At 38.1% G+C, this 27,205-nt stretch overlaps 1 protein-coding gene and 1 pseudogene across 1 annotated transcript in view; one reads left to right on the top strand and one right to left on the bottom strand.

Moving 5' to 3' along the window:
- Window positions 1–7,193: 7,193 nt before the first annotated feature.
- LOC105467314 (pancreatic lipase related protein 3) overlaps window positions 7,194–27,205 on the top strand; it is a 49,939-nt gene continuing 29,927 nt past the window's right edge. The window contains exons 1-4 of the mRNA XM_011716797.2: window positions 7,194–7,409; window positions 15,801–15,955; window positions 22,134–22,253; window positions 23,333–23,464. Coding sequence (XP_011715099.1) covers window positions 7,361–7,409; window positions 15,801–15,955; window positions 22,134–22,253; window positions 23,333–23,464 — 456 coding nt within the window. The 5' untranslated portion in view covers window positions 7,194–7,360. The remainder of the gene's footprint in view (window positions 7,410–15,800; window positions 15,956–22,133; window positions 22,254–23,332; window positions 23,465–27,205) is intronic.
- Window positions 18,484–19,073, bottom strand: LOC112424179 (high mobility group protein B3 pseudogene; annotated as a pseudogene).

Genomic DNA, 27,205 nt, shown 5'->3' with positions numbered 1-27,205 from the left:
CTTTATAACTTGTACCAAGTCCGTCAATATTGAAGTCAATAAAAGTTGAGTGACTGTGAAATAAGATTCTGAAAAATTAATCTTAAGGCTAAAACAGTGTGAAGAGTGAATAGAAATTATAGATGTATGTAAGTTTATTATATTCATCTAATAATTCAAATTTCCTTTAAAAAAGTCCATCATGATTATATTGAAAAAAATGTTTGTGTCTGCCTTTTAGAAATAATTTTAAATATACTCTAGTGGCTTTTTCTAACTGATTGAATCCACAGACATGTTTTAAGCAAATTAATTAAGAGTGTTTGTTCTAAGAACTACTGTTGGGAAATGATAGTATATAATAGAGATACATTTCTGCAAGAAAAAACAAACATTAAACTGAGATGTCAATGAATGAGAAAATCAGACAGTCTTTTTAAAAAATCCTTACTGTAGTGGTAGTCTTAATAAAACCACAAAGCATTTGTTGGGAAGAATTGAATCTTGAAGGTCATGTAGTTTAGCTTTCTACCTGATGAATAAATCTCTCTTACATCATCCCAAATAGTCATACACCCTCTCCTTGAACATTGCCTATGACATTGGATTTATTACCTTTCTACTTGGTTTGTAAATTTTACCTTCTATCTGGCTTTAGAGTTCTTTATTTATTAATATGTGCCATACAACTTCTACTAGACTGTAGTCTCCCTGAGGGAGGAATCTATATTTAAATCCCTAAAGCCCTGTTTATAACCAGTGATGTCCCTATGATACTATTACTGAAATAATAAGCTCTAGTTCGGGAACATTCTTGCTATTAGAAGATTTCTTTTTAAATTGAGCCCTTTATCTTCTGTCAGCGGATCCAATTCCATTCTTAGGAGTCTCTCAGCCCAAGGGTGGGACTTCCTCCTTTAAGGTGAAGCTTACAATCTTTGGCTCCTTGGTATTGCTTTCATTATCCCTTTCACAGTGTGGGAAGGAGGTGATCTGCTTCCATCATTTCAGAATAACTGATGTTCATGACACGGCAAGGTCTTAGATTTTACTGAACATAAATCATCCCTTTACTCAGCAAGACACACTGATTCTTTAGTTAATTTAGTTGCAATTCAAGTCAGTCTCTATTCCTAAAATTGCCTGAGGATATCCTACTCCGAGAGAGGAACTTCTTTCTGGGTGGTTCCAAGAGTCGCCACCTGACTATGATGAGCACTGAGACAGCACAGGTTGCAGGAAATAATCCCACTTTCGGGTAGTTTTATGGTTATGGCATCAGCCTCATTGTGAGGTAGGAAGCCAAAATGGCCAATTTCTTTTTCTCAGAAAAGCTTACTCGAATATCTATGAAAGATATCGTTAAAATTTAAAGCATAGACTGTTTGACAACCACGAAAGACTATATACCACCAATTTCCACTTCCTCACTTTGTAGACAAGGGAGTCAAAACTCAGAGTGTTTGTTCTAAGCCAGGCATGGTGGCATGCACCTGTAGTCTCAGCTACTCAGGAGGCTGAGGCGGGAGGACCTGTGAACATCTGTGATGCCTCATTGGGAAGAGAGAAGCCTGGGCCAGCAATGATGTTTCAGGCAGAAGAGGAAGTTCTGAGTGTGGATGTTGACAGTGAGTCTGACAGGAGGGAATGAATGAGGGAGACACCATTGAGGGAGGATCAACAGGGCCTGGCTCGACTCATAGAATGAGGGCGGCAGGGACCTTAAGGGTGTCAACAATGATGCGAATGTTTCCAGTTCGTGACTCAAATAATAGCAGTTCTAATAACAGGAACAGAGAAGGCATGAAGAAGAAGAGCTCTTTGGAGTTCAGGAGTTCAGGTCCAGACTAGGCAACATAGTGAGACTCTGTCTGTTAAAGATAAACTTTAAAAAATAGTGTATTGTCCTAGATCATGGGAGTACTGGAAGTATCAGAAATGGAGCCCAAGACCCTTTATTTCTCTTTATCTCTATCTCCAAAGGGCTCTTTTCTCACACCACTCTTCTCAGATGTCAAATTGGATTGTGTTTTCTATGTCATGTCCTGTCATGTAAAATGTAAATATAAAAATCTGCCAGAGGGAAATAAGTGCTTTCAAAGGTATTTTGTGATTTATCATGTAAAGAACTTAAGGATATGTATTAAATAAACCTGCAATAACTTGTCATTCTATTACAGCCCTCTCTCATGAAAAGAGAAAACCTAGTTGTCTTCAAATTACCCTGTGTTAGTCCATTCCCACACTGCTATAAAGAACTACCCGAGACTGGGTAATTAATGAAGAAACTAGGTTTAATTGACTCACAGTTCCACAGGCTGTACAGGAAACATGACTGGGGAGGCCTCAGGAAACTTAAAATCATGTCAGGAGGACGACGTGGAAACAAGCACATACATATTCACATGCAACAAGAGAGAGAAAGCAAAGGAGGAAGTGCTACACACTTTAAACAGCTAGATCTCGTGAGAACTCACTCACTATCAGAGTGAGCAAGGGGGAAATCTATCCTCATGATCCAATCACCTCCCACCAGGTGCCTCCTCCAACACTGAGGATCATACTTCAACATGAGATTTGAATGGGGACACATAGCTAAAGCATATCATACCCTCAAGTCTTTTCTTCAGAAAATTTAAATTCTTTTAAATTGAACTGGCCATTTTGGAAATACAGAAGCATAAATAAACACTACTGAACTAGCTGATGAGATAATCCAATATTTGGCCTGATTAAAGGTAAATATTTGTCAGTTCCAACATTAAATACTTGGCATTATTTGTTATGGGAATATTTATTTATTATATTGGGATATAATAAATTTTAATGTGTTATATACTAAACACATAATATATACTTAACATAATTAAATATGTAATGCAATATGTATATTATATTACATTATAATATATTATAGTTGAATATAATATATAATGCAAAGTATATTATATATTTATTATATATTAATATTTTAATATATCAGAGAGAACAATACATAGTAATCCTTGGAGTTCAGAAAAAGGGACCAGGACTGAAGTTAATTTTTTAAAAGGTGCCTAGATATACTAGAAACATGAAGAATGAAATGAATAAACTCGTAGGATGACTTCTTCCTTTCCCATGAATCGTTAAGGGTTGTATTATAGAAATTTGGACTCACAGACAAGTACTTTTATATTTTGAAATGTTTCACCAAATCAGTATGTTTATTTATTAATATTTATTTAGGTTTCTTTCCTTTTCTCTCTCCCACTCATTTACTTGTTACAGTATTTGTTCAAAAAGTACTAAAATGTCCATGTGACAGGCCCCTTACCTGGTACTAAGTAATATAAACATGACTATGAAGCATTACCTGGTACTAAGTAATATAAACATGACTATGAGATCCTTAATCTCAAGGAGGCAAATCCTCCTTGGAACAGTCCATCATGTGACTGATTATCTTGCGATAGGGTCAGAGTGAGACATATGTCTTAAGTGTGGGTGAGCCAAGAGTAAGTGATAATTTCCAGTTTAGGAGTTGGGGATGATGATTTGATGGAGTAGGTAATAAATGAACGCAAGCTTCGTTTGTACTAGCGGTACTGGTCTGTAGCCTGTTAGGAACTGGGCTGCATAGCAGGAGGTGGACAGCAGGGGAGCGAGCAAAGCTTCATCTTTATTTACAGATGCTCCCCATCGCTTGCATTACTGCCCGATCTCCGCCTCCTGTCAGATCACCGGCCGCGTTAGGTTTTCACAGGAGCACAAACCCTACCGTGAACTGCGCATGTGAGGGATCTAGGTTGCCTATCCTATGAGAATCTAATGTCAGATGATCTGTCACTGTTTCCCGTTACCCCTAGATGGGGCCTCTAGTTGCAAGAAAACAAGCTCAGGGCTCCCACTGATTCTAAATTAATGCGAGTTGTAGAATTATTCCATTATGCCCAGGCGCAGTGGCTCACACCTGTAATCCCAGCACTTTGGGAGGCCAATGCAGGTGGATCACGAGGTCAGGAGATCGAGACCCTCCTGGCTAACACGGTGAAACCCCATCTCTACTTAAAAAGTAACAAAAAAAAAAAAAAAAAAAAAAGCTGGGCATGGTGGCGGGCGCCTGTAGTCCCAGCTACTCAGCAGGGTGAGGCAGGAGAATAGCGTGAACCCGAGAGGCGGAGCTTGCAGTGAGCCGAGATTGCACCACCACGCTCCAGCCTGGCGACACAGTGAGACTCCATCTCAAATAAATAAATAAATAAATAAATAAATAATTTCATTATATATTACAATGTAATAATAATATAAATAAAGTACACAATAAATGTAATGTGCTTGAATCATCCCAAAGCCATCCTCCTACCCCATCCCTTGGAAAAACTGCCTTCCATAAAACTAATCCCTGGTGCCAAAATGGTTGGGGACTGCTGTTCTACGTGGTTCAGCTTGAAGGGTGCTTAAAGTGGGGAAGTGGTAAAAGCAGCGCGTGGGGGCAGTTTCCTAAAGGCCATGCAGGAATGCTAAGGAGTTTAGATTTTATCTCCTAGAAAAATGATCCGATCTGTGTTTTAGAAAAAAACCTGTACTAACAAGCATACAAATGTGTACTCTTGGCTTTCAAGCTTACAATTTAATAAAGGGGATAAAAAAATAAGTAACGTAACATTGTTTAAGTTACAAAACATTAAAAATAAACAAAATGCAGTGAGTGTTCAGAAACTAGAGAAATCTTATCAGACTGAGGATGATCAGAAAAAAATATTTAAGAAAGAGATTGTTCACATTTGAACTGGGGCTTGAAATTTATGAGGGGGGTGTAGATACATAGAGAAAGGTGTGGAAGGACCATCAAAGTAGAAGAAACAGCATGCCCAATGCTCAGCAGGTGGACAGGAGCAACATGGGTGAAGAGCATGGACTTTACAGCTCAGATGGTAGACCAAGGAGAAGACAAACAGTCCTTGATCTAAGTTAAGTACTTTGAGCTTTATTCAATAGGGACATTCGAGGAGAGTGTGATCAGAGATACGATTCCAGATGGTTTACCTGGGAACAATGTCTGTGATGCCTCATCAGGAAGAGAGAAGCCTGGACCAGCAACAATGTTTCAGGCAAAAGAGGAAGTTCTGAGTATGGATGTTGACACTGAGCCTGACAGGAGGGAATGAATGAAGGAGACACCATTGAGGGAGGATCAACAGGGCCTGGCTTGACTCATGGAATGAGGGAGGCAGGGACCTTAAGGGTGTCAAAGATGATGTGAATGTTTCCAGCTTGTGACTCAAATAATAGCAGTTCTAATAACAGGAACAGGGAAGGCATGAAGAAAAGCTCTTTGGAGAGAAAAGCATTTCTTAAGATTTGGATATGATTACTTTATGCTTTGGATAAAGTATCTGAAAGGCCCGGAAGATATTGGCAATGCTGGGCTAGGAGCTTTGGAAAGAGAATGGATTTTGTGATGAACTTTTAAAAGCTATTGTTAACTCCGGTATGTGACATTTTTCAGGCAGAACTACAATGATTGCAGCAAGCATTTATGGATTCACTAGTATCTGATCCTCGTTAAATACAATGGTTAAAGTATGGGTCTTCATCTCCCAGAATGATAATCTCTCTAGGGTAAGAATTTCCTTAGATGATATGAGATCAATGAAATCTAATGCTATTTTTTTCTTTCAACAAGTATTGACCAAGTGCCTGCTACGATAGCCCTATTGCTATGTGCTGGTGGCCCAGAGATGAACAAAACCCAGTTTGTCTCAGAGTAGTTCGATCTGGGAGAGGAGAGTAAAATGTAAATACCTAACGATTCTATAAAATATCCTAAGTGTTACAAGAGATTCATTACAAATTGCTGTAAAAACACAGAAAAAGGGCATGCTTTTAAAAAATAGCCTATATTATCATTGTAGGTCTTTGTACTTTTTAATTTAAAAATGCTTATTAAGTACCTACTAAGTCCCAGACATTGTGCTTGTCACTTGGGATGCAGATATAAATAACATGTAGTTTTCTGAGAGCTCCTACTCATGAATGTATTAAATGTTATTCATACTTATCTCTTACAGGTATGGCTGAAAACATTGATTCTTAAAGTGTTGCTTGGAAAAAAAAAAAAACAACCAGTTGTAACTAGTGAAGCTTTTAGAGGGTGATTTTTCCATGGTATGGGCACCCACAGCGTGCCCAGCACACTGCTTGGTGCTGTTGAACAGTTAATTCTCTAATTACTGCAGGTCCACATGCCAGTGTGGACTGGCTGCCATGAATACCAGGAAATGTTTCAACCAAATAAAGCATCCAGGACTTGGAGGTACTCTTGTTCATAATCTTTTATTTGTCTAATTCTTGCATAATGTAACAAAGTTTGTATGAAAAGACTGTGCCTCATAAATCTTTGAAACTCTAATATTATTACAGTGAGAAAGAAAAAGGAAAAACTAAGAAATATGTTAGTTATTTTCTATGAGCATTTAAAAATTGAGAAACTGACTAAGAATATCTGTAGACTGAATTGCTCATCACTTTAAGTTAACATAGTAGCCAAAATGGCAAGTTTCTATTACATTAAAGTATATCATGAAGCCTATGTGCAATCATGTAAGGGTGGATTTAGCTGTATGTGAACATCAATTTGCCCATATACCCATTAACAGAGTTGAACGATGATGGTGCCTAAAATTAACATGTAATATAGTACTTATTATGTACCAGGTGCTATTCAGACAATAAATAATTCAATCATCTTGTTTAGCATATGAGCTAGGAACCATGATCATTCCCATTTTACAGGTAAGGAAAGGAATAGTGAGGCTTACTAGCCCAAGGTCACACTGCTAATAAGTGGCAGAGGCAGAATTTGGACCCAGGATTCGGGGTCTGAAGACAATAATAATAACTTCCATATTATACTGCCACACAGGTAAGAGGAAAAGATTAGCTATGTGTGTTATTGAACTTGGAACATCTTGTAGCAGGGTCTGTTTGTATTAAGTGGGATGCTTACACACAGAAATGTGTTAGGAAAAAAAATTCTGAAAGTGTCTAATCCTGGTTTAGAAAAAAATATTAACTTCTAAATGCTTATTATCTAGTATCTTATAACCTTAAAGTAACTTTCAAGAGTGACTCAGTTTGTGCTTAACCAAAATATTACTAATAATGAAACAGCAAAACCTTGGAAGTTTCCATTACCAATCACAAGATGTAAGGCACACCCCGATAATTTTATTTACTTTGCAGAGCATAAGGTGGAATAACATGTTCTTCTAAATGTAGAGTTTAAACATTGAGTTGCATCATTGTGAAGAAAACTACTTAGTATTTTTATAGTGAGGTGACTTTACAAGTAAAGATCTTCAAGAAGATTCTTATGTGATTTTAAAAATCAGCTTAGATGCTTGGAATTTGGATTGTTGCATTCTTGTTCTTTGGCACATCAAGAGGTAAGATTCATAATTTATAATAAGTTCTTTAAAAATAATGAGTATACTTACATCTGAAATGTAATTGACATGAACTTATTATTTAGAAATCACTATTGCTAACTTCATTCCTAAGTAGTTTATTGTTTTTATGAATATGTTTAAAAATTGGCTGTTTATATTTCTTCGTATGTATTCATTTGTTCATTTATCATAAAATTATCATTGGACAAGTGCATCACTTAATACTGAATGAGTCTTATGAACATAAAGAAGCATCTATTTCCAACAACATAAAAGAGTTGCTGGACAGTCTTGTAGTGGGCTCCTAGCTCTGCCACTTACTAGTCTTATGGGCTTAGACATTAAAGTCTCAATTTCTTCATTTCTAAGATGAGTACATAGCAATAAATGAGAAAATATACACAAATTTCCAAATTCAGTAGCTGACTCATAGTAGATACTCAATAATTGAATGAATTAACTAATTATTAGTGTCAATTGGAATGTTCTTTTTTTCCACTTGAGTCACAGTTTTCTGGAAGGATATTAGTCTGTGGACATTTCTTAAACATTAACTCAATATTCATTGACATGTTTGCTCTTTATATATGGACTCCTTAGACATTACTGTGTAAGGAGTTAGTGGTTTGGGCTACTTTTACCATCCATGTTTAATATTGTGCCTATAAACAAACACTAAAATTAGTTGATTTATTTTAATCAAACTAGAATCAAATAATTTCAATGTTGAATGACACCCACCCCTTTGTTGTAAAGTATCATGTAGTTGGTTGAAATAGTATGGTGGTAAGAAGACAGTCATCCCATCTAACATTCAGTTCAACCACCGGTTTGAATTATGAATCTTCTTGGGTTTTAGTCCTCGTTCTGCTGCTTGGCAGTTACTTAACTTTAAACAAATACTTAACCTTTCTAAGCCTCAGTTGATTCATCTGTAAAAACAGGACAGTAACCAAAATAACATTATAGGGTTGTGCAAATTAAATAAGATGCAAGTTGACCATCTCTAACCCAAAAATCTGAAATCTAAACTTCTCCAAACTCTGAAACATTTTGAGCACTAATATGATGCCACAAGTAGAATATTTCACATATAAATACTTAACACAAACTTTGTTTCATGCACAAAATTATTAAAATACTGTATAAAATTACTTTTAGCCTATGTGTATAAGGTATATATGAAACAGAAATGAATTTTGTGTTAAGACTTGAGCCCTGTCCCCAATATATCTTATTGTGCATATGCAAACATTCCAAAACCTGAAATCTGAAACACTTCTGGTCTCAAACATTTTGGATAAGGGATACTCAACCTGTAATTCATGTAAAATGCTTGGCATGGGATTTGGGACATATTAGTAGTGAGCAATCAATAAGTGTCCGTTCTTATTTACACAGGTGAAGAAAACAAAACAGAGAGATTCATTGTGTAACATCTTGGCGCTAGCTGGTGGAATTGGCCAATCTTGACTTTCAGTTCAGTGTTTTTTAGTCTCTGACCTCCAGCTTTTCTCTATTGGCTAAAAAATGAAGGAGATAGGACTAGCGTTAGTTTTCATATTTCAAGGACTATATTCTATTTTGCATGATTCTCCTGCCCCAGGACAGTCCTAATTGAATGTTGAAAGCAGTTAGACTGGTGAAGGCAGAATTAAGCAATAGGCGGCTTACCCTGATCTGCTGAGGTGATGTTTAAAGCCATGAATACAGACAAGATCATCAAGGGAGTGACTGCAGGTAGAGAAGGAAGATGGAATTACTGAGTCCTAGGACACTTCCTCATTGAGAAATCAGGAAGATGAGGGCAAACTAGCAAAGAAGACTGCCAAGAAGTACTCAGTGAAGTGTTAGAAAACTAGGAGAGTTAGCCTCCTAGAAGTCAATTTAAGATGAAAGAAATAATAGCATGTTCGTGTGAGGCTAGGAATGATCCAGTAGAGAGGAGGAAAGTTGGTAAAGCAGGAGAAAGAGAAGGGAGTAATGTTGAGCCTTACCCCTCAGTAGGTGAGAGAAGATGGAGTCCTAATAGGATGAAGGTTTGCCTTTGTGAGGGACAAAGACAGTTCATCTCTTGTGAACAGAGTGAAGGCAGAATAGAAGGGCAGGTATCTGCAGGTAGCTGGATAGACATGCTGGGAGCTTGTAAAAGGTCCCTTCTCTTTGTTTCTGGTTTCCTATTGAAATAGGAAACAGGGTCATCAGCCAAGAGGGTTGGTGGGCATGAAAATGTTAGAGGTTTGAGAGGGGAGAAGAATGAAATAACCCAGGAGCCTGGGAAAACGAAGGGCCTAGGAAAATATGATATGATGGCTGGGCAGCTTTAGGATCTGCTTTAATTTCATAACCACAAATTAAAAGTGAGATAGTCAGTACGGTATGTGATTTCCTCCAGGCATATTCAGCTGCACAGGTGTAGGCAGGAAATAGGTGAAGTGTTGGGCTTAACCAGAGTTGTGGTTAAGCCAAGTGAAGCAAGAACAGGAGAGAAGTTCAAGGAGAGTACAGGAGTGTGGTTTTAATTGACTGTAGGATTTACACTGGGTAGGAAGGGAATTGAGGAGAGGAATCGCTGCCTAATAAGAAGTTATTTTAACAAAGCACATAGTTATGTAAAATTTAGATAATATATATATTTCTCCTACACACCACATATCTATTACACAGCTGCCATAAATTTAGCAATTGAGTCTACATTCATTTGTATTATTACCTATATCTCATCTGTTAAATCTGTAGCAGAGTCCATTGCCGTCAATCTTGACTTCCAAGTGTAATATCTCCAGCTGAACTTCTCCCTGGAATCCCAGTCTCATATACACAACTGCCTCTGAGACAGCTCCACTTAGGTATCTAATTCATATCGAATCTACATATCCAAAACTGAACTCTCAATATCTACCCCCAAATCTGTTCATCTCAAAGTTTTCACAACTAATGGACTTCCAGGTGCTCTGGCCAAAACACCTCGCATCATCCTTGACGTTTCTGTCATACCTCACCGCCAGTTAGTCAGCACATCTCTTTGGATCCTCCTTCAAAACCTATGCAGAACCTGACCACTTCTAACCACCTCCACTGCTACCACCCTAGTCTTAGCCACCATTGTCTCTTATCTGATAGTTTGTTATAATAATCTCCTAGCTGACCTCTTCCTCTACCCTTGCCCTGCTTCAATCTCTTCTCAGAATCCACTGAACAGAAGCTAACTCAAGTCAGTCCATGTCACTTTTCTGCTCCGAGTCCTCCAGTGGCTTCCCATCTCACTTCAGAGTAAAAGCCAAAGTCCTCCCAGTGACCTACCAAGTACTACATGCTTCAGCCCTCTGTTACCGCCTAGCAGTGTCCCCTGCTACTCATCCACCTACCCTTTTCAAACTCCAGGGGACCAGATGCATTCCAAATGTTAGCTTTTTTGATTATTATTTTAGAAACATGATATGGTAAACATACTGTATATAATACATAATTTCCAGAAAAATCTAGGACAGCACCCCATATTTAATCACATGAATATTTATGTGGTAAAATACATGCCTATTATCCCACATAATTTAATCTCACATTAAATGGGATAAAGACTATAAATAGCTTTAGGTCTGTTATTGCTGCCAAATTAGTTACTGCAAACTAGAAAACAAATAAAGAAACCCAAAAGCAACTATGTTTCCCCAGAGACTTTTAGATTTTGAAATTGCAGAATAAGACATTGTGGAGCGGTGTCTTCTCCCTGTCTCCATTCCCTGCGTCCTAGTCTGGGTGCCTCCTAATTCCTCAATCACAATAGGCTCTCTGCTTCCTTGCAGAGTCTTGTACTTTCCTTCCCTCTGTCTGGAATGCTGTCCCGCATATCTGCACGTGGTTTGCTCCTCTCCCCCTCAGGTCTTGATGCAAATGCTACCCTGGACACCCTATTTAAACTGCAAACCACTCCTCACCTAAACACACAAACACCCTCATCCCTTCCCTGCTTTAGGTTCCTCCCAGCACCTGTCACTGTTTTAACGTAGCCATTTTTTAAAAACTTATTCTTATTTACTGTCTGTCTCTACATCCCCTACTAGACTATATACTCAATGAGGGCTAGACTTGTTTCTTCCAATGCTGAATTCCAGTGCTAATAGCATCTGGCAAATAAGAGGCACTCAAACAAGCAAATATTTCTTGAATAGAAATTATTGAACCTACTTTCCAGCTTTTTTACGTCTTTGGAAAAGCCTCCTCACAGTAAGACAGAGAAGTGGCTCCTTTAGAAAGGGGAAATTAGGAAATGAACTAATATGCCAATTTACATGATTTCTTAACCAGTTAACACTAACTTCTTGTAATGTGCTGTTTTTCAAATGTTTCTTTAAAGAATTATAAGGCCAAAGGGGAAATAAAGCATTTCAACTAGAGAATATATTAAAATATAAGGACTCAAGAACTGAAGAAACTGGAAACAAATCAATAAAGGTGAAGAAAGCATTTAAGTAATAAAAATAAAAATAAAGGCCGGGCACAGTGGCTCACGCCTGTAATCCCAGCACTTTGGGAGGCTGAGGCACGCGGATCACGAGATCAGAAGATCAAGACCATCCTGGCTAACACAGTGAAACCCCGTCTCTACTAAAAATACAAAACACTAGACGGGCGCAGTGGCGGGCGCCTGTAGTCGCAGCTACTCAGGAGGCTGAGGCAAGAGAATGGCGTGAACCCGGGAGGCGGAGCTTGCAGTGAGCCGAGATCGCGCCGCTGCACTCCAGCCTGGGCGATGGAGGGCGACTCCGTCTCAAAAAAATTAAATTAAATTAAATTAAATGCCAGGCGTAGTGGCTCACGCCTATAATCCCAGCACTCTGGGGGGCCGAGGTGGGCAGATCATGAGGTCAGGAGATGGAGACCTTCCTGGCTAACACATTGAAACCTACTAAAAATACAAAACATTAGCCGCGCGTGGGGGCAGGCGCCTGTAGTCCCAGCTACTCGGGAGGCTGAGGCAGGAGAATGGCGTGAACCCAGGAGGTGGAGCTTGCAGTGAGCCGAGATCGTGCCACTGCACTCCAGCCTGGGCAACAGAGCGAGACTCCATCTCAAAAAACAAAAGAAAAGAAAAATATGCATAGTACACAAATATCTCATCCGCAGAAGAGGTACAAATTGTCAGAAATGCACAAAAGGATATTCAAAGTTTCTGATAAATAAATGCAAATTAAAATAACAACAAATTTTCATTCTTGTAGAACATGTGAGGTTGTCATACTGGTGGTACTTACAGAAACTGAAATCTACATACCCTTCCATAGTATGTAGATTGTATTGTTGTTCCCCATATTGACTCTCCATCCCTGTAAGACCCTTATACACATTTACCTTTGGCCACATGACATAGAAGAGAGCATTCTAAGTCTAGACACCTTTGAGAGGCTTTGCATGGTTCCACAGTTGCATCCTTTCCCTCCACCCCAAGAGACAGATGCTCAAAACAGAGCTTGCTCATTTAGCTTGGGTCCTGCAATGCAGAAGATTGGATAATCAGAGCTAGGCCCAATCTAAGACCACTGCAGCCAGAGGATAACATGAGTAACAAATAAACCTTAATTTTTGTAAGCCAATGAGATGTGGGGGGCTGTTTATTACCACAACATAAGCTAGCAAAAGCTAGGCTATACCTCCCAGTTCCACTTAGTGATAGAGTAACCGGCATAAGGGTTCAGTTATTTTCCTGCCACAAATAGCAATAGATTTCACTTAGATCATCACTTTTTCTAAGTCTTCATTTTGTCATTTTTTCATATGTATGACACATAAGGCTAAATCTGTTTTTGGTATTTTTTATTAGCAGTAGTAAGACAAAAAGGAAAAACCAGACTGGGCATCATTTGGTAAAGAAATACTCTTTCTGTCCTTTTGTGACTTTTTCATTATTATAAAGGTAGTTCATATTTATTACTGAAAATTTTATAGCATAGACAAGTATAAATAAGAAAATAAAAACCACTGGGATTCACCATTAATATTTTGGTACAGTTTCTTTTAATTTTGTTTTTTTCCATTACAGATATTATTACAAATTCTCTATAAATGTTTATAATGGCTGTGTAATATTCCTCAATACCATAATTTTAAAACTGTATCCTTTATTATTGGCCACTGAAGTTATTGATCCAATTTCAATATATTAATTTTAGAGCAAACATTATTTTTACAGAACTATTAATCTTTCAATTTTTTCTTAAGTAGCTTTAATACCTTATAATGTTGCTCAGTCTGCTTTATCACATCTATTTGCCTTTAACTTTACACTCTCTGTGAGTATTTCCTTATGGAAAAAAGAGCACAGTGGCAGATAACCCTGGTAAGCGATAAACACAGAAAATAAGGACTAGTTTTAAAAATCTTCATTTTAAAATCCATAGACTGAATAATGTAGTTGAGAACCTGGAGAAAAAAAGCAACAGAATGCAAAAAATAAAAGCAGCTGGGCATTCTAGGGAAGACAGAAGGCTGTTTTAGAAAGCCATGATCCAACTATGTAGTCACTGGTTCAAATTAGAAAAGGATCAGAATAGATTCCAGGCAGGAGAAATATTAAGAAGCTGCAATATAATAGGAATATATTGAAGAAGGCACATGTTCATTCTTCCAGGAAGAGAAAAAAAGGCAACCAGAGAATACAGGAAAACACAAACAGTACAAGAAAGGCATAATCCAAATATGGAGTAAACTACAATGACACTGATCCTCAGTAATTCAAATATTAGGAAAGACAATTCATTTGCATTGTCTCCTTTGAAGGGAATGAGTGTCTGAACCACGGAAGTGCAGAAAAGGAAATGTAATTATAGCATGTGAGTTGACTGAAGGCAAAAATATTTATCTAGTCATAATAATATAAATTCTGTTCATTGATTCTCAACTTTTTGGAGTCAGCCTGTAGACAAAACATGGAAGGATTAATTATGCTTATAGAGCAAAGTCTGGATATTATCCATCTTGATAGCATGAAAGCAACATTACGAAGTTCACAGACCTTGGAAGCTGGAAGGGAGGCAGAGAGGGAGAGGCAGTACCACTAAAATCTTCCTCTTAGGAAACTGGGAGTCAAGTTCTAACAAATATGATGTATGGATCAAAAAATAGAAAGTTACTATTTACATTTATAATAGAAGTCAATAAATGAGCAAACAAACAAACAAACAAAAACAAAACAGTGTTATTGACCATGTTGGAGGAAGAGGTGAGACAAAGTGAAGAGTGGCATGTGCTGGGTTATTGAGCTGTTATCTCTTGGCTTCAAGCCTGCCCTTCTGGCTGAGCTTTGCTGGGGCTGGAATGTGGCCAGTACCATCCTAACAAGTGTGGGATGATATCTCATTAAGGTTTTGATTTACATTTTCATAATGATTCACAATGTTGAGCATCTTTTCATATGGCTGTTGGCCATTTGTGTGCTTCTTAAGGAAAATGTCTGTTCAGGTCCTTGCCTATTTTTAAATTTAGTTATTTTATTTTTTGCTATTGAGTTGTGTGAGTTCCTGAGGTATTAACGTGGAACCACAAAAGACCCCAAATAACAAAGCAATCTTAAGAAAGAAGAACAAAGCTGGAAGCAGCACACTTCCTGATTCAAAACTACACTTACTACAAAACTATATTAATCAAGACAGTGTGATACTGACATAAAAACAGACACACAAACAAAGGAACAGAGTAGAGGGTCCAGAAATACACCCATGTGTATATGGTCAACTAGTCTTTGACAAGGGTGCCAAGAATATACAATGAGGAAATGATTGGCTTCTTCACCAAATGGTGTTGGGAAAATTGGATATCCACATACAAAAGAATAAAATTGAACCCTTATGCCATATACAAAATTATAAACCCATGTGTATATGGTCAGCTAGTCTTTGACAAGGGTGCCAAGGATATACAATGAGGAAATGATAGGCTTGTTCAACAAATGGTGTTGGGAGCATTGGATATCCACACACAAAAGAATGAAATTGAACTCTTATCTTATGCCATATACAAAATTAACTTGGAATAAAGACTTAAGTGTAAGACTTGAAATTATATAACTCCTAGGAGAAAACATAGGAAAAATCTCCTTGTTGCTGGCTTTAGCAATGATTTTTTTTTTAATATGACAACAAAAGCATAGACAACAAAAGTAAAATAAATAAATGAGTGGGACTGCATTAAACAAAAATCTTCTGCACAGTAAAGGAACTAATCAACAAAATGAAAAGGCAACCCTGTAGAATGAGAGAAAATATTTTCAAGCCATAAATCCAATAAGGGGTTAATTTCCAAAATTAAAGCCTACTTTAGCTCATAGTGAGAAACACAGCCTCTCTGTAAGCCTGGTTCCTCTATTACTGACACTCCGCCTTTCTGCTGCAGGAAAAGAAGTTTGCTATGAAAGGTTAGGGTGTTTCAAAGATGGTTTACCATGGACCAGGACTTTCTCAACAGAGTTGGTAGGTTTACCCTGGTCTCCAGAGAAGATAAACACTCGTTTCCTGCTCTACACTATACACAATCCCAATGTCTATCAGGTAAGCTAACCTGCAGCCTTCACACATGGATTATTCTAAAATATAAGATTTGCCTATAGATACAGAAGACATAGATACAGTAACATTTCTTTTCAGTATTATGAGTCAGATTGTTTTGTATGTTGTCTGTTCTATATTATCTGTTTTGATATATCTGATTTAAATATGAAGATTGCTCTTATGTTGTTATTTCATAAGAGGTAAAAGACATTATGTTCAGTCAATGTACTGAGAACCTTCCATCTGTAAGACTGTGGATAAGCAACAATGCCTATTATCGATTGAATTGTATAAACAGAACAGTCTTGAGTTTATTACAGTGGAAGAAATGGCATATATAAACAAATACCTTTCTTGCAACACAAATTATGATCTGTGATGTAAGATGCAACTGAAAGACTCTGGGAACAAAGTGAAGAAGAGCTCACGTTGAGGTCAGGGATGGAACCAGGTAACATTTTGAGGAGGACATGTGTTTGAGGTGTATCCTGCAGGATGGGCAAGATGCTCACAAGCAGAGGTAAGCAGGGTAATGGCAAAGGAAGTGGCATGAACATAAAGAAGAGAAACCACAGGCGCATCTGATGGATGATGTGTTGGGTTAGTCTAGGGGCACAGAAGGAGTCTTCAAAAGTAAGGTTAGTTAGAAAAGTAGTTGAGGAACAAATTGTATAGTTCCTTCCTGTGGAGTTTGTACTTCCTCCTGTAAGTCATGAGGCCCCACTGAGAGCTTTTCAGAGCTGCTTTAGGGCATTTACTGTGGCTGCAGTTGCTCTCTTGTCTGAAGCTGGAAGAGATCAGAGGTGACTATGAGACCACTAGCCACTGGCCACATGTGACTATTAAAATTACAATTAAATCAAATTAAAAACTCAGTTCATCAGCCACACCAGCCACATTTCAAGTGCTCAATAGCCACATGTGGCTAGTGGCTACCATACTGGACAGTACAGATATAGAATATTTCCATCATCACAGAAAGTTCCATTTGACAGTGTGAAATAGAAAGCTATAGTGCAGTTTGGATCACACATGGGAAACAGCCTGAACTGCAGTAATGAAAGTGAGTATGATAATAGAAAATCAACATGATAAACATCATAAACTAGTCTGAGATTTCACACGTAAATGATTGGGAAAATGATAACCCTTTTCTCAAAAAAATTGAGGATAAAAGAGGAGTTAGATTCTGGACAGGTGAGGCTTGAGCAACCTATTGGAGATGTTAGTCTGACAGCCAAGCAGGCAGCCCAGAACTGGAGAAAAAGATTCAAAAGTCTTCTGGCTGGAGTTGAAAATTGAAACCAAAAGAATACATGAAATCTCAGAAGCAGAGAAACGAGGGCGGGACTAGGAGTGGGTGGAGGATCTATATTTAGGGAGCAGGGAAAAAGGGGGACCAGAGAAGATCATTTCCAGTCTTTACCTGAATCTGTAACCTTGGGGGCTTACTTTCCATCAGGCCCATCACATACTGCTGGGCCTTGCCAGCCAAGACAGCCTTCTCCTGTGCCTTCCTACCATACAAATATGGTCTGATTTGTAGCTGTCTACTCACCAGACACACATACATATGTACATACTACTCTTTACTGAAATTTGCCATCTGTAGATGAGTATTTCCCTAAATAATGTCCTTCACACCTTCTCCACTTCCCTCCATTTGGAAAGAATCATGTGTAATTAAACCAGATCTGTACCTGAATTTTGTAATGGATACAAGCCCGATTGTTTGCTGTTAAAGTGTTTTTCAACAACTAAGATATAGGATACATCAAGTTATGTAGTTAAAACAAGGATTTCCCCAGGCCTGACCCATATACTATATGAATTTGACCAATTCTGTAGATGTGGCTCTCTCTAGAACAAGGAAAAAAAGTTCTTACTATGGGTATAGAGACCTTATAAAGAAATATTCCTCAAAAGTTTGAGTTTTATAATTATCAAGAAGTAAAGAGAGGAATATTACTTAGCTTTAAAAAGAAGTGAAATGCTAATACATAATACAACATGGATGACTCTTCAAAACATTTTGCTAATAAGCGAGACACAAAAGGACAAATAATCTATGGTTTCATTTATAGGAGATACCTAGAGTAGGTAATGGAGAGTTCCTGTTTAATGGGTACAGAATTTTAGTTTGGGGTGATGAAACAGTTCTGGAGAAAGATGGTAGTGATAGCTGCATGACAACATGAATGACTTAATGCCACTGAGTTTACCCTTTAAAATGGTTAAAATGTTGATTTTAATGCTATGTATATCTTAACTTTCTTTGCATTTTCATTTTTAAAATGTTTGGAAATATGTACAACTTTCATACAGTTTCAGGGTGCTCCAGACACCTGTGGCCACTTCATGTAAACCACTGACTATTTCTAGAGCACTTTCAGAGACTACAATATGATCATGATCAAACTTTGTAATTAAACCTAATGAGGGCAACAGACACTTCTCAAATAAGAAATGTATCAGTTACAGAGCTCGCCTACTCTAAGTATTCACAAGGAGACAGATAAACAGTTTCTTTATTCCTCCTCCCCCTCCTCCTCCTCTTCCTCTCCATCTTCTTCATCTTCCTCTTCCGTCTTTTCCCGGGCAACTTTAGCAGGACACTATGTGCCATCAAACTTTACTTTCGACTTAGAGTTAGCAACATCTTTCTCATACTTCTCTTTCAGCTTTGCCGCCTTAGTGATGCAAGGCTGCTTTTTTGCTGTCATTTAAGTTATTCCACATCTCATCCAGCTTTTTTGCCACGTCTCCAATAGAGATACCAGGGTTTGTGGATTTGATCTTGGCGCAGAATTCTGAATAGAACAGGAAGAATCCAGACGGTGGCCTTTTGGGGGCATTAGGATCCTTCTTCTTGCCTCCCTTAACTGGTCTATAATCCTTCATTTCCCGATCATAGTGCACTTTAATCACCTTTGCCATTTCATCAAATTTAGATTTCTCTTTCCTGGACATTGTCTTCCACCTCTCAGAGCACTTCTTGAAAAATTCTGCAAAATTGACAGGGACCTCTGGGTTTTTCTTCTTATGTTCTTCTCTGCACATATAATAAGGCATAAACAGACATCTTGCCCTTTGGTTTCTTGGGGTCACCTTCAGCCATCCTGACTGTATTGTTCACTAGAAGATTAGCTTTTTTTTAAGTGAAGAGAATCTATGCTGAATACAAGTATTTTGGGGCAGCCTCTCTGCCTTTTAGGATGGTCAGGGCATATTTATCCACTTAGGACTAACTCTATTCCCTGATCTTCACTCTTAGGGTTAATCAGGCTCATGGTTCCTTTTATCCTTTTATATAAGTGGCCATGCACTTGAATTCTGTGGAGCATGGTCAGTAAAACAGAAGGTGATGAAGACAGTGTTTAGGTGAAGCTGGGTCCTCTTGCCAATGAAAAGAAAATTGGAAAACTAAATACTTCCCTAAATAATGTTCTTTACACCTTACCTACTTCCCTCCATTTGGAAAGAATCCTGTGTAATTAAACCAGATATGTATCTGAATTTTGTAATGGATGGAAGCCTATTGTTTGCTGTTAAAGTGTTTTTCTAACAACTGTGATATAGGATGAGTCAAGGTGTGTAATTAAAATAAGGATTTCCACAGGCCTGACTCATATGTTATATGAATTGGACTCATTTATAAACAAATCAGAAATTAACTCTACACAGTTAACATACTCCCTTCTCCAAGTGAGGAATTGTCAAAGGTAAACGTGGTGTGGTACAATAAACTTGGTGTCCTGGAAGTCACAGGTCTTTACAGTTACCTTTTCACCTTTCTGTAAGAATAAAACCAACCTACTTCACCCATGAATCCATGACACCTTAACCTATAGTGACTTATGCAGTCACTGGTGGTGATGGACATGTTGCACACTTCCAGTAGTTTCTGTGTCTGCAGCTTTAGTCAGGGTTAGAACATACCTAACTGGTAACTATTTTTTACTTGCTAGAGATGATACCACTGGAAATGTAGTCTTCAGAATAGATTGATCTCATACCTATTATGCTTCATGTCTACTCAGTCAAAGAATGCTAAAAGGCCCAGATAAACCTTGATACTTTAATTCACTCTTCCTCTCGATAACCTATTGTGTACGATATTGGCATCATTTCCTGGTTTCTATCCTTGTGGCAGCAGAATCTAAGCTGTCTTCTTTTGATCCCATGATGCTGTATGGAGTTTCCCACGCTTATGTTGAAAAGCTACTTTAGAGGGTTGTGCCAGAGTGAATGTGAAATGAACCAAAGTGTTTTCTCCACCTATGCTACTTGATGAAACTCCTCAGCGATCTCAGACAAGATCACCCATATCAGCATACCTGCATGGAAACCAGATGGCAGATGGCAGACAGACACGTGCAATGCATGATGTGAATGAGCTCCTCTTTACACTAGCATGACAACAGATACTCAGACCTCACAATACCTGTTAGAATGCCACTTGGAGATTTGCTTGAGGTCTCACCTATTCAAACTATTCTCATGTTGAGAAAAGAATAAACAATTTTTTTCGGATTAAATTCCCTCCAAAAGGTTTTTCTGATGTAGAAACAGGACTACAGTAGGTGTTTGAGGTGCTCCAGCTGGGCCTAAGAGAGTTGAAATGAGTGAGCATCTGGATTCTCTTAGATACATAGATGGAATCATGTTTTTGTACTTGGATTGGATTATTTAGCAGAAAAATGCTTCCTAGAAGGCAACTGATTTTATTGCCCACTTCAGCAAATCCCACATCTGGTTTGGGCCCTATCAGTAGAGAAAACCATAATCAGAACATGACTCGAGAGCCCAGTGGTGAAGCACCTAACTTCAAAGGCCATGTGGATTTGAACCCTGGCTCCAGCATTCATTAGCTGCAGTACTTTTTGGCAAGTACTTGGCCCCTCAGTGCCCCCTTTTCTAATTTTTAAAATTAGTAGCTACCTCACAGTGTTGGGAGAGTTAAATGAGCTACTCCATAAAGTGCTTAGAACAATGCCTGGCAAATAGACAGATAGGAGTGTTAGCTATTATAATTACTGAGCAAGCCAGCTTATGACTCTCATAACCATTAGCTTACAGTCTTGGAGACACTTTACCTAGCCAGCAAATTGTATGATTAATTGCATTACTATTAAACACAGGTAGCCAGAAATAGGCTCTTTGTTTGAATTTCATAAATATCTAAATGTATTGCTTCCAGGTTATAGGATTCACCACAGTCAGAGTTGCTATTTGCTGATTTAAGTATTCATTTTTTCCAATAGAATCGCTTATACTTGTGCCTTTTATTGTTTTAAATAACAAAATCACTTAAATGTATAGTCTCCTAAAGTCTTTGAGAGTTTTGTTGTTAAGGCAATCCAACAAAATACAAGCAATACAAAAGAATATTTGACATAGTCATATAAAATTGTCTTCAATATGCTGGTATATTTCATGCGATGAGATTCTAACCTCAATTCCTTACTCATAAAGTGGGGTGGACAGCCTCCATTTTTGCCATGTTTTTGGCATGCTTCTAGGCATGTTTTAATTCTCATGAATTACACTGATCACTGAGAAATGTTATACAAAAGTAAGATTTATTGAAATTCTGATTTAAACTTCCCTACATTGTCTTGCAAACATTACTTTAAAAATCAAAGATTTTTTCTCTCCTTGTGTTGAATTTGTATACTGCATTGTATGATGCATTAATTTTTTGAGCTAGATGTGGTGGCTCATGCCTATAATCCCAGCGACTCAGGAGGCTGAGGTAGGAAGATCACTTGAGGCCATGAGTTCAAGATCAGCCTAGGCAACATAGTGAGACCCAGTCTCTAAAAAAAAATGTTTATAATTAGCCATGTGTGGTGGCATGTGTCTGTAGTCCAACTACTGAGGAGGCTGAGGAGGTCAGATGGCTTGAGCCCAGGAGTTTGCAACTGCAGTGAGTTATGATGGAGTCATTGCACTTCAGCCTGGGCAACACAGTGAGACCTTGTCTCTAAATAATAATAAAAATAATTTATGGTACTTTTATAGTATGTAGCAGTAACTATTTAGTAAAAATATATTAAAGAAAGTTGTTAAAAATCAAATGTAGTGAAACACTTTTGAGCAGCTTTGGAATAGATCTACTAACTATTAAATAATTTTTAATTACTATTTTTCCTTAATCTCTTTCTGCTTGAAACAGGAGATCAGTGCGGTTAATTCTTCAACTATCCAAGCCTCATATTTTGGAACAGACAAGATCACCCGTATCAACATAGCTGGATGGAAAACAGATGGCAAATGGCAGAGAGACATGTGCAATGTATGACATGAATAAACTCCTTTTTACACTAGCATGTGAGCTTTATGTTTAACATGAATGTACTTTGCAAGGTATTGATGTATATTCATGGAGATCTTCCATTCAGTTATCCACAATTATCCGTGTTACAGGGCCTCAAATGAGTTATCCATTTCCCATTTATTTTTATTATAAATTGCACAGATTACAAGGGGAGCAAATTTGTATAATCACTCTTGAATAAATTCTTCTCTTGACAGAAGATTAAATGGTAAGATCAATTTCTCAATTAATTTAAGAAAAACAATTTCCAAGTTAACTCGACAAAATTAATCTTTCTCTGCTATACTTAAGATTAATAGACTGCTAACATCATAAGCAATTAAATATTTATAAGGCCATATAGTGAAGATAACATTAGTACCTATCTCACTGAGTGAGAATTAAATTTATGTGTATGTATTTTATATATACTGAATATATGTGTTTATATATATAAATTTAATTCTCACTCAATGACATAGGTACTAATGTATAAGTGCTAATTACTAATATGTGTGTATGTGTACATATATATATATATATGGGTTAGGACAGAGCCTAGCCTGTAGTAGGTTCTCTATTAATACCTATGTATTAGTCCATTTTCATACTGCTATAAAGAACTGCACTAGACTGGGTGATTTATAAAGGAAAGAGGTTTAATTGACTCACAGTTCAGCATGGCTGGGGAGCCCTCAGGGAACTTACAATCATGGCGGAAGGCACTGCTTCACAAGGCAGCAGGAAGGAGAAATGCCAAGTGAAGGCGGAAGAGTCCCTTATAAAACCATCAGATCTCATATGAGAACTCACTAGCCGGAACACAGCATAGGGGAAATCGCCCCCATCATTCAATTACCTCCACCTGGTCTCTCCTTTGACACGTGGAGATTATGGCGATTATGGGGATTACAATTCAAGATGAGATTTGGGTGGGGACGCAAAGCCTAACCACATCAACCTACTAGTATAATTTCTTATTATGGAATCAAGTGTTAAGACACGTCGGTTTCCTTGAACACTTATTTCTTTAATATTTATGTGAATCTTTGTGCCAGGTGTTGCTACAGCTGGAAGATATAAACTGCATTAATTTAGATTGGATCAACGGTTCACGGGAATACATCCATGCTGTAAACAATCTCCGTGTTGTTGGTGCTGAGGTGGCTTATTTTATTGATGTTCTCGTGGTAAGAAGACTTGATTTTTTAAAAATTGTATTGAATTGGTTTTGGATATTAGCACTCAGAAGTTGGGACAATTGAATGTCTTTTTTTATTAGCTTAGACAAGTACTGACCACGTGAAATAATAAGCATTTGTACATGGTAGACAGAAAAGGAAAAGTTTCTTCGTAGTAGAGTCTGTGGTTATTTGAATCATCACTAGGTGGCAGTGTGTCTACACAGGCTCATCACTAAAAACTACCCCCGCAAGGTCAGTGCCCTGGTCAGCATGTTAGACCATCTCAATCAGTTTCATCACATTGTAAATCTATCCTTAAAATTATACATTGTTACCATCTTACAAATATTTTTTGTTTAGAATATGACACGTATTTTCACACAAAAAGAGGGCTCTGTGCCTGTGAATTAGTTAGGTCTGTAAGCCAGTTTAGACACAACTATTTAACCCACATATTCTCTAAAAGAATAAAATAGATCTTGCTATTTATTAGGCCTATACTCCGGGACATTTACGAATCTCCAAATGCTTTCCAAAAAGTAATTTCCCACCCTAAAATGCAGGGTAGTAAAATCTGAAGATGCATAATCCGTTCAGATTTTTAAGGAGGGTTCATTCATTCATTCAACAAATATATATTTCACTCTGCACTTACTGTGGGCTGGGCATGGAAGATATGACTTGTAAGTAAGACAGCGTTTCTGCTCTGACAAAATGTACACTCTAGTAGGCAATGGAGGCACACACAGAAACCAATGAACAAGAAAATGTCAGTTGGTGACAAGTAGTGGGTGAAGAAAATGCAAGGCAGTAGAATGGAAAGTGGCAGGAGCAGAAACAAATTGGATGAGCAACCAGGTTGGGTGATATTTGAACATCACGACTGTCAGTAAACATCCTGAAGAAGAAATTAGGGATCCAAAGACTCATTTATGCCCCGGCACTTCTCTATCTTCTCTTCCCACTCTGTCAGGGAAGACTAGGGTACAAGATCTTTAGAGACAGTCTTTGTGTACAAAGGATGAAATCAGATTCATCTTCATCTTCTCTTTAGAAAAAAAAAAAAAGCTTTTGTGAATTTCTTCATTGATCTTAGGGCCTGAGCTGTGGGTTTTCCTATGTCCAGTAAATAAGTAATATTGGTTCATAGGAAGCTGACAGGAGATGTTTGCAGAACTGAGGGGGAAAATGTTTGTGGAATTAAATGTTGATTGAATTGAATAGGCCACCTTGGAGTGGGAAAAGGGTTTAGGGTGAGTGGGCTCCGGGGCCTCTGGGGATAATTCAGGATTCAAGTTTAAAGAAGGAGCAGCTAAAAGAACAGCTGACACTCTTCTTCACCTCTCTTTCTGTCATCTCATCACAAGTTACTAGGCCACCACAATTCACCACCTGGATTGGTTCTGGGGCAAGCAGGTGCCTGGGAATGGGGTAGGAAGATGGGGAAGAAGGAGAACAATGAAGGGGATAAGGGCTGAGAATGATCTCAAATACCAACCTACATAAGGAGATAGGAAAGAAAATAGACATTTAAAATAGTGGCGACAGTCGGCCAGGCGTGGTGGCTCACACCTGTAATCCCAGCACTTTAGGAGGCCAAGGTGGGTGGATCACAAGGTCAGGAGATGGAGACCATCCTGGCTAACATGGTGAAAACCTATCTCTACTGAAAATACAAAAAATTAGCCGGGAGTGGTGGCAGGCGCCTGTAGTCCCAGCTACTCGGGAGGCTGAGGCAGAAGAATGGTGTGAACCGGGGAGGCGGAACTTGCAGTAAGCCGAGACAGCGCCACTGCACTCCCGCCTGGGCGAGAGTGTGAGACTCTGTCTCAAAAACAAACAAACAAACAAACAAATAGTGGCAACAGTAGAGAAAGGGATGTCCTAATGACCATGTAGCATTCATTGGCAGTTATTCACATATGTAAATGAGAAAGAAAATATTCTTTATTCTGTGACTTATAAAACTGTCATAACTGGTGGAAAAAATGGAACATTTGATCAAATGAAAAATGTATGCAAGTAAAATCAATTGTTTGATTTTTGTGATAATTATGAGAGCCTGAAACTTAGGTGAAACTAAAATATGCTTTCTCAGGAGTGAAATTATTAAGATAATAGAATAGGAAGATCTAGATCCTTCTTTCTCCAACAAGCACACTGATTCAACAACAACACACAGACAAATTTTCTTCGTGAGAAATTCAGAAACTAGTTGAAAGGCTCTTACATCCTGGGTAAATATAAAACCAGCTACAATGAAGGCAGGAGGAAAATTTGAGATACCTTCTTGTCTTAACTTCTACCCCTGACCCAGCACCATATGATCTGAAGGAAACTCCTAGCTTCCCGCTTCACCTTGTGGATGGAAAAAGTGGGACTTCATACCCAATGTTTCAGTTTTTCTGGGGGCTGCTCAGGGTAATCACTTCAATATCACATGTCTTGGAGCATTGATAGAACCCAGAATACTTTAGTACCTAGGGGCCAATGAGTACAAAGATAGGAAGAAAGATGGCATTAAAGCAGTCACTATAGCCCCTTCCCCTAGCTCAGTGCAGACAAAGTGATTGGGTAGAATACCCTCGATCCCATGTTTTCCTTGGGAGGAAAAGAGTTAGACTGCAAATCAAAAGTTCCAACTTTTCCACGGGCTGCCTGAGAGACTGATTTCTGTCTTGACTCTCTTGGAAGTGCTGATGGCACTCAGCTTACTCCAGATGCTGAAGGCTGCTAAGAATAAAGATAGTGGTTTGAACCAGCACAAAGGTTTGACAGGTGCCCAGAACTATTGGCTAGGCTGATTGGTGAGAGTCTTCTCCCACAAAGAACAATCCATGAACACTCTGGCAGAGGTGGTTGCTTTTTCTAATGTGCAAATACCAACATAAGGAGTCAAGGAAAATGAAGAAACAATATATACCAAAGAAACAGATTCATCTGCAGAAACAAACCCTAACGAAACAGAGATGTATGTTTAACTGACAGAGAATTCAAACTAACCATCATAAAAATGTTAAATGAGGTCAGGAGAATATTGCATGAACAAAGTGACAATTTCAACAAGAAGATTAAACAAATATAAAAAGTACCAAACAAATCTTGGAGCAAAAGAATATAATAATTGAAGGCCGGGTGTGGTGACCCATGCCTGTAATCACAGCACTTTAGGAGGCCAAGGCAGGCAGATCACTTGACGTCAGGAAGCCGAGAGAAGCCTGGCCAACATGGTGAAACCACATCTCTACTAAAAATACAAAAACTTACCCGGTCATGGTGGCGCACCTGTAATCCCAGCTACATGGGAGGCTAAGACACAAGAATCGCTTGGACCTGGGAGGTGGAGGTTGCAATGAGCTGAGATGGTGCCACTGCACTCCAGCCTAGGTAACAGACTGAATTCCAGCCTAGGCAGCAGAGTAAGCAGCACTATACACACACAAAAAAACCCATCAATTTGAAGTAGATTAAAGACAATCACAACACCTAAAACTATAAAACTCCTAGAAGAAAACATAGAAGAAAAGCTTTATGATATTGGACTTGACAATGATTTCCTGGATATTTCACCAAAATCACAGGCAGCAAAAGCAAAAATAGACAAACATGTATTAAACTTGCATTAAACATGTATTAAACTCTCTAATCATCTCTAATCAAAAGATATAGAGTGATTGAATAAATAGTTTTGAAAAGATTTAACTACATGCTGTCTACAAGAGATTCATTTTATATTTTAGAGACACA

This window comes from Macaca nemestrina, chromosome 9, assembly GCF_043159975.1.
Source record: "Macaca nemestrina isolate mMacNem1 chromosome 9, mMacNem.hap1, whole genome shotgun sequence".
Classification (NCBI taxonomy): Eukaryota; Metazoa; Chordata; class Mammalia; order Primates; family Cercopithecidae; genus Macaca; species Macaca nemestrina.
This window is presented reverse-complemented; position numbering and strand designations above follow the sequence as displayed.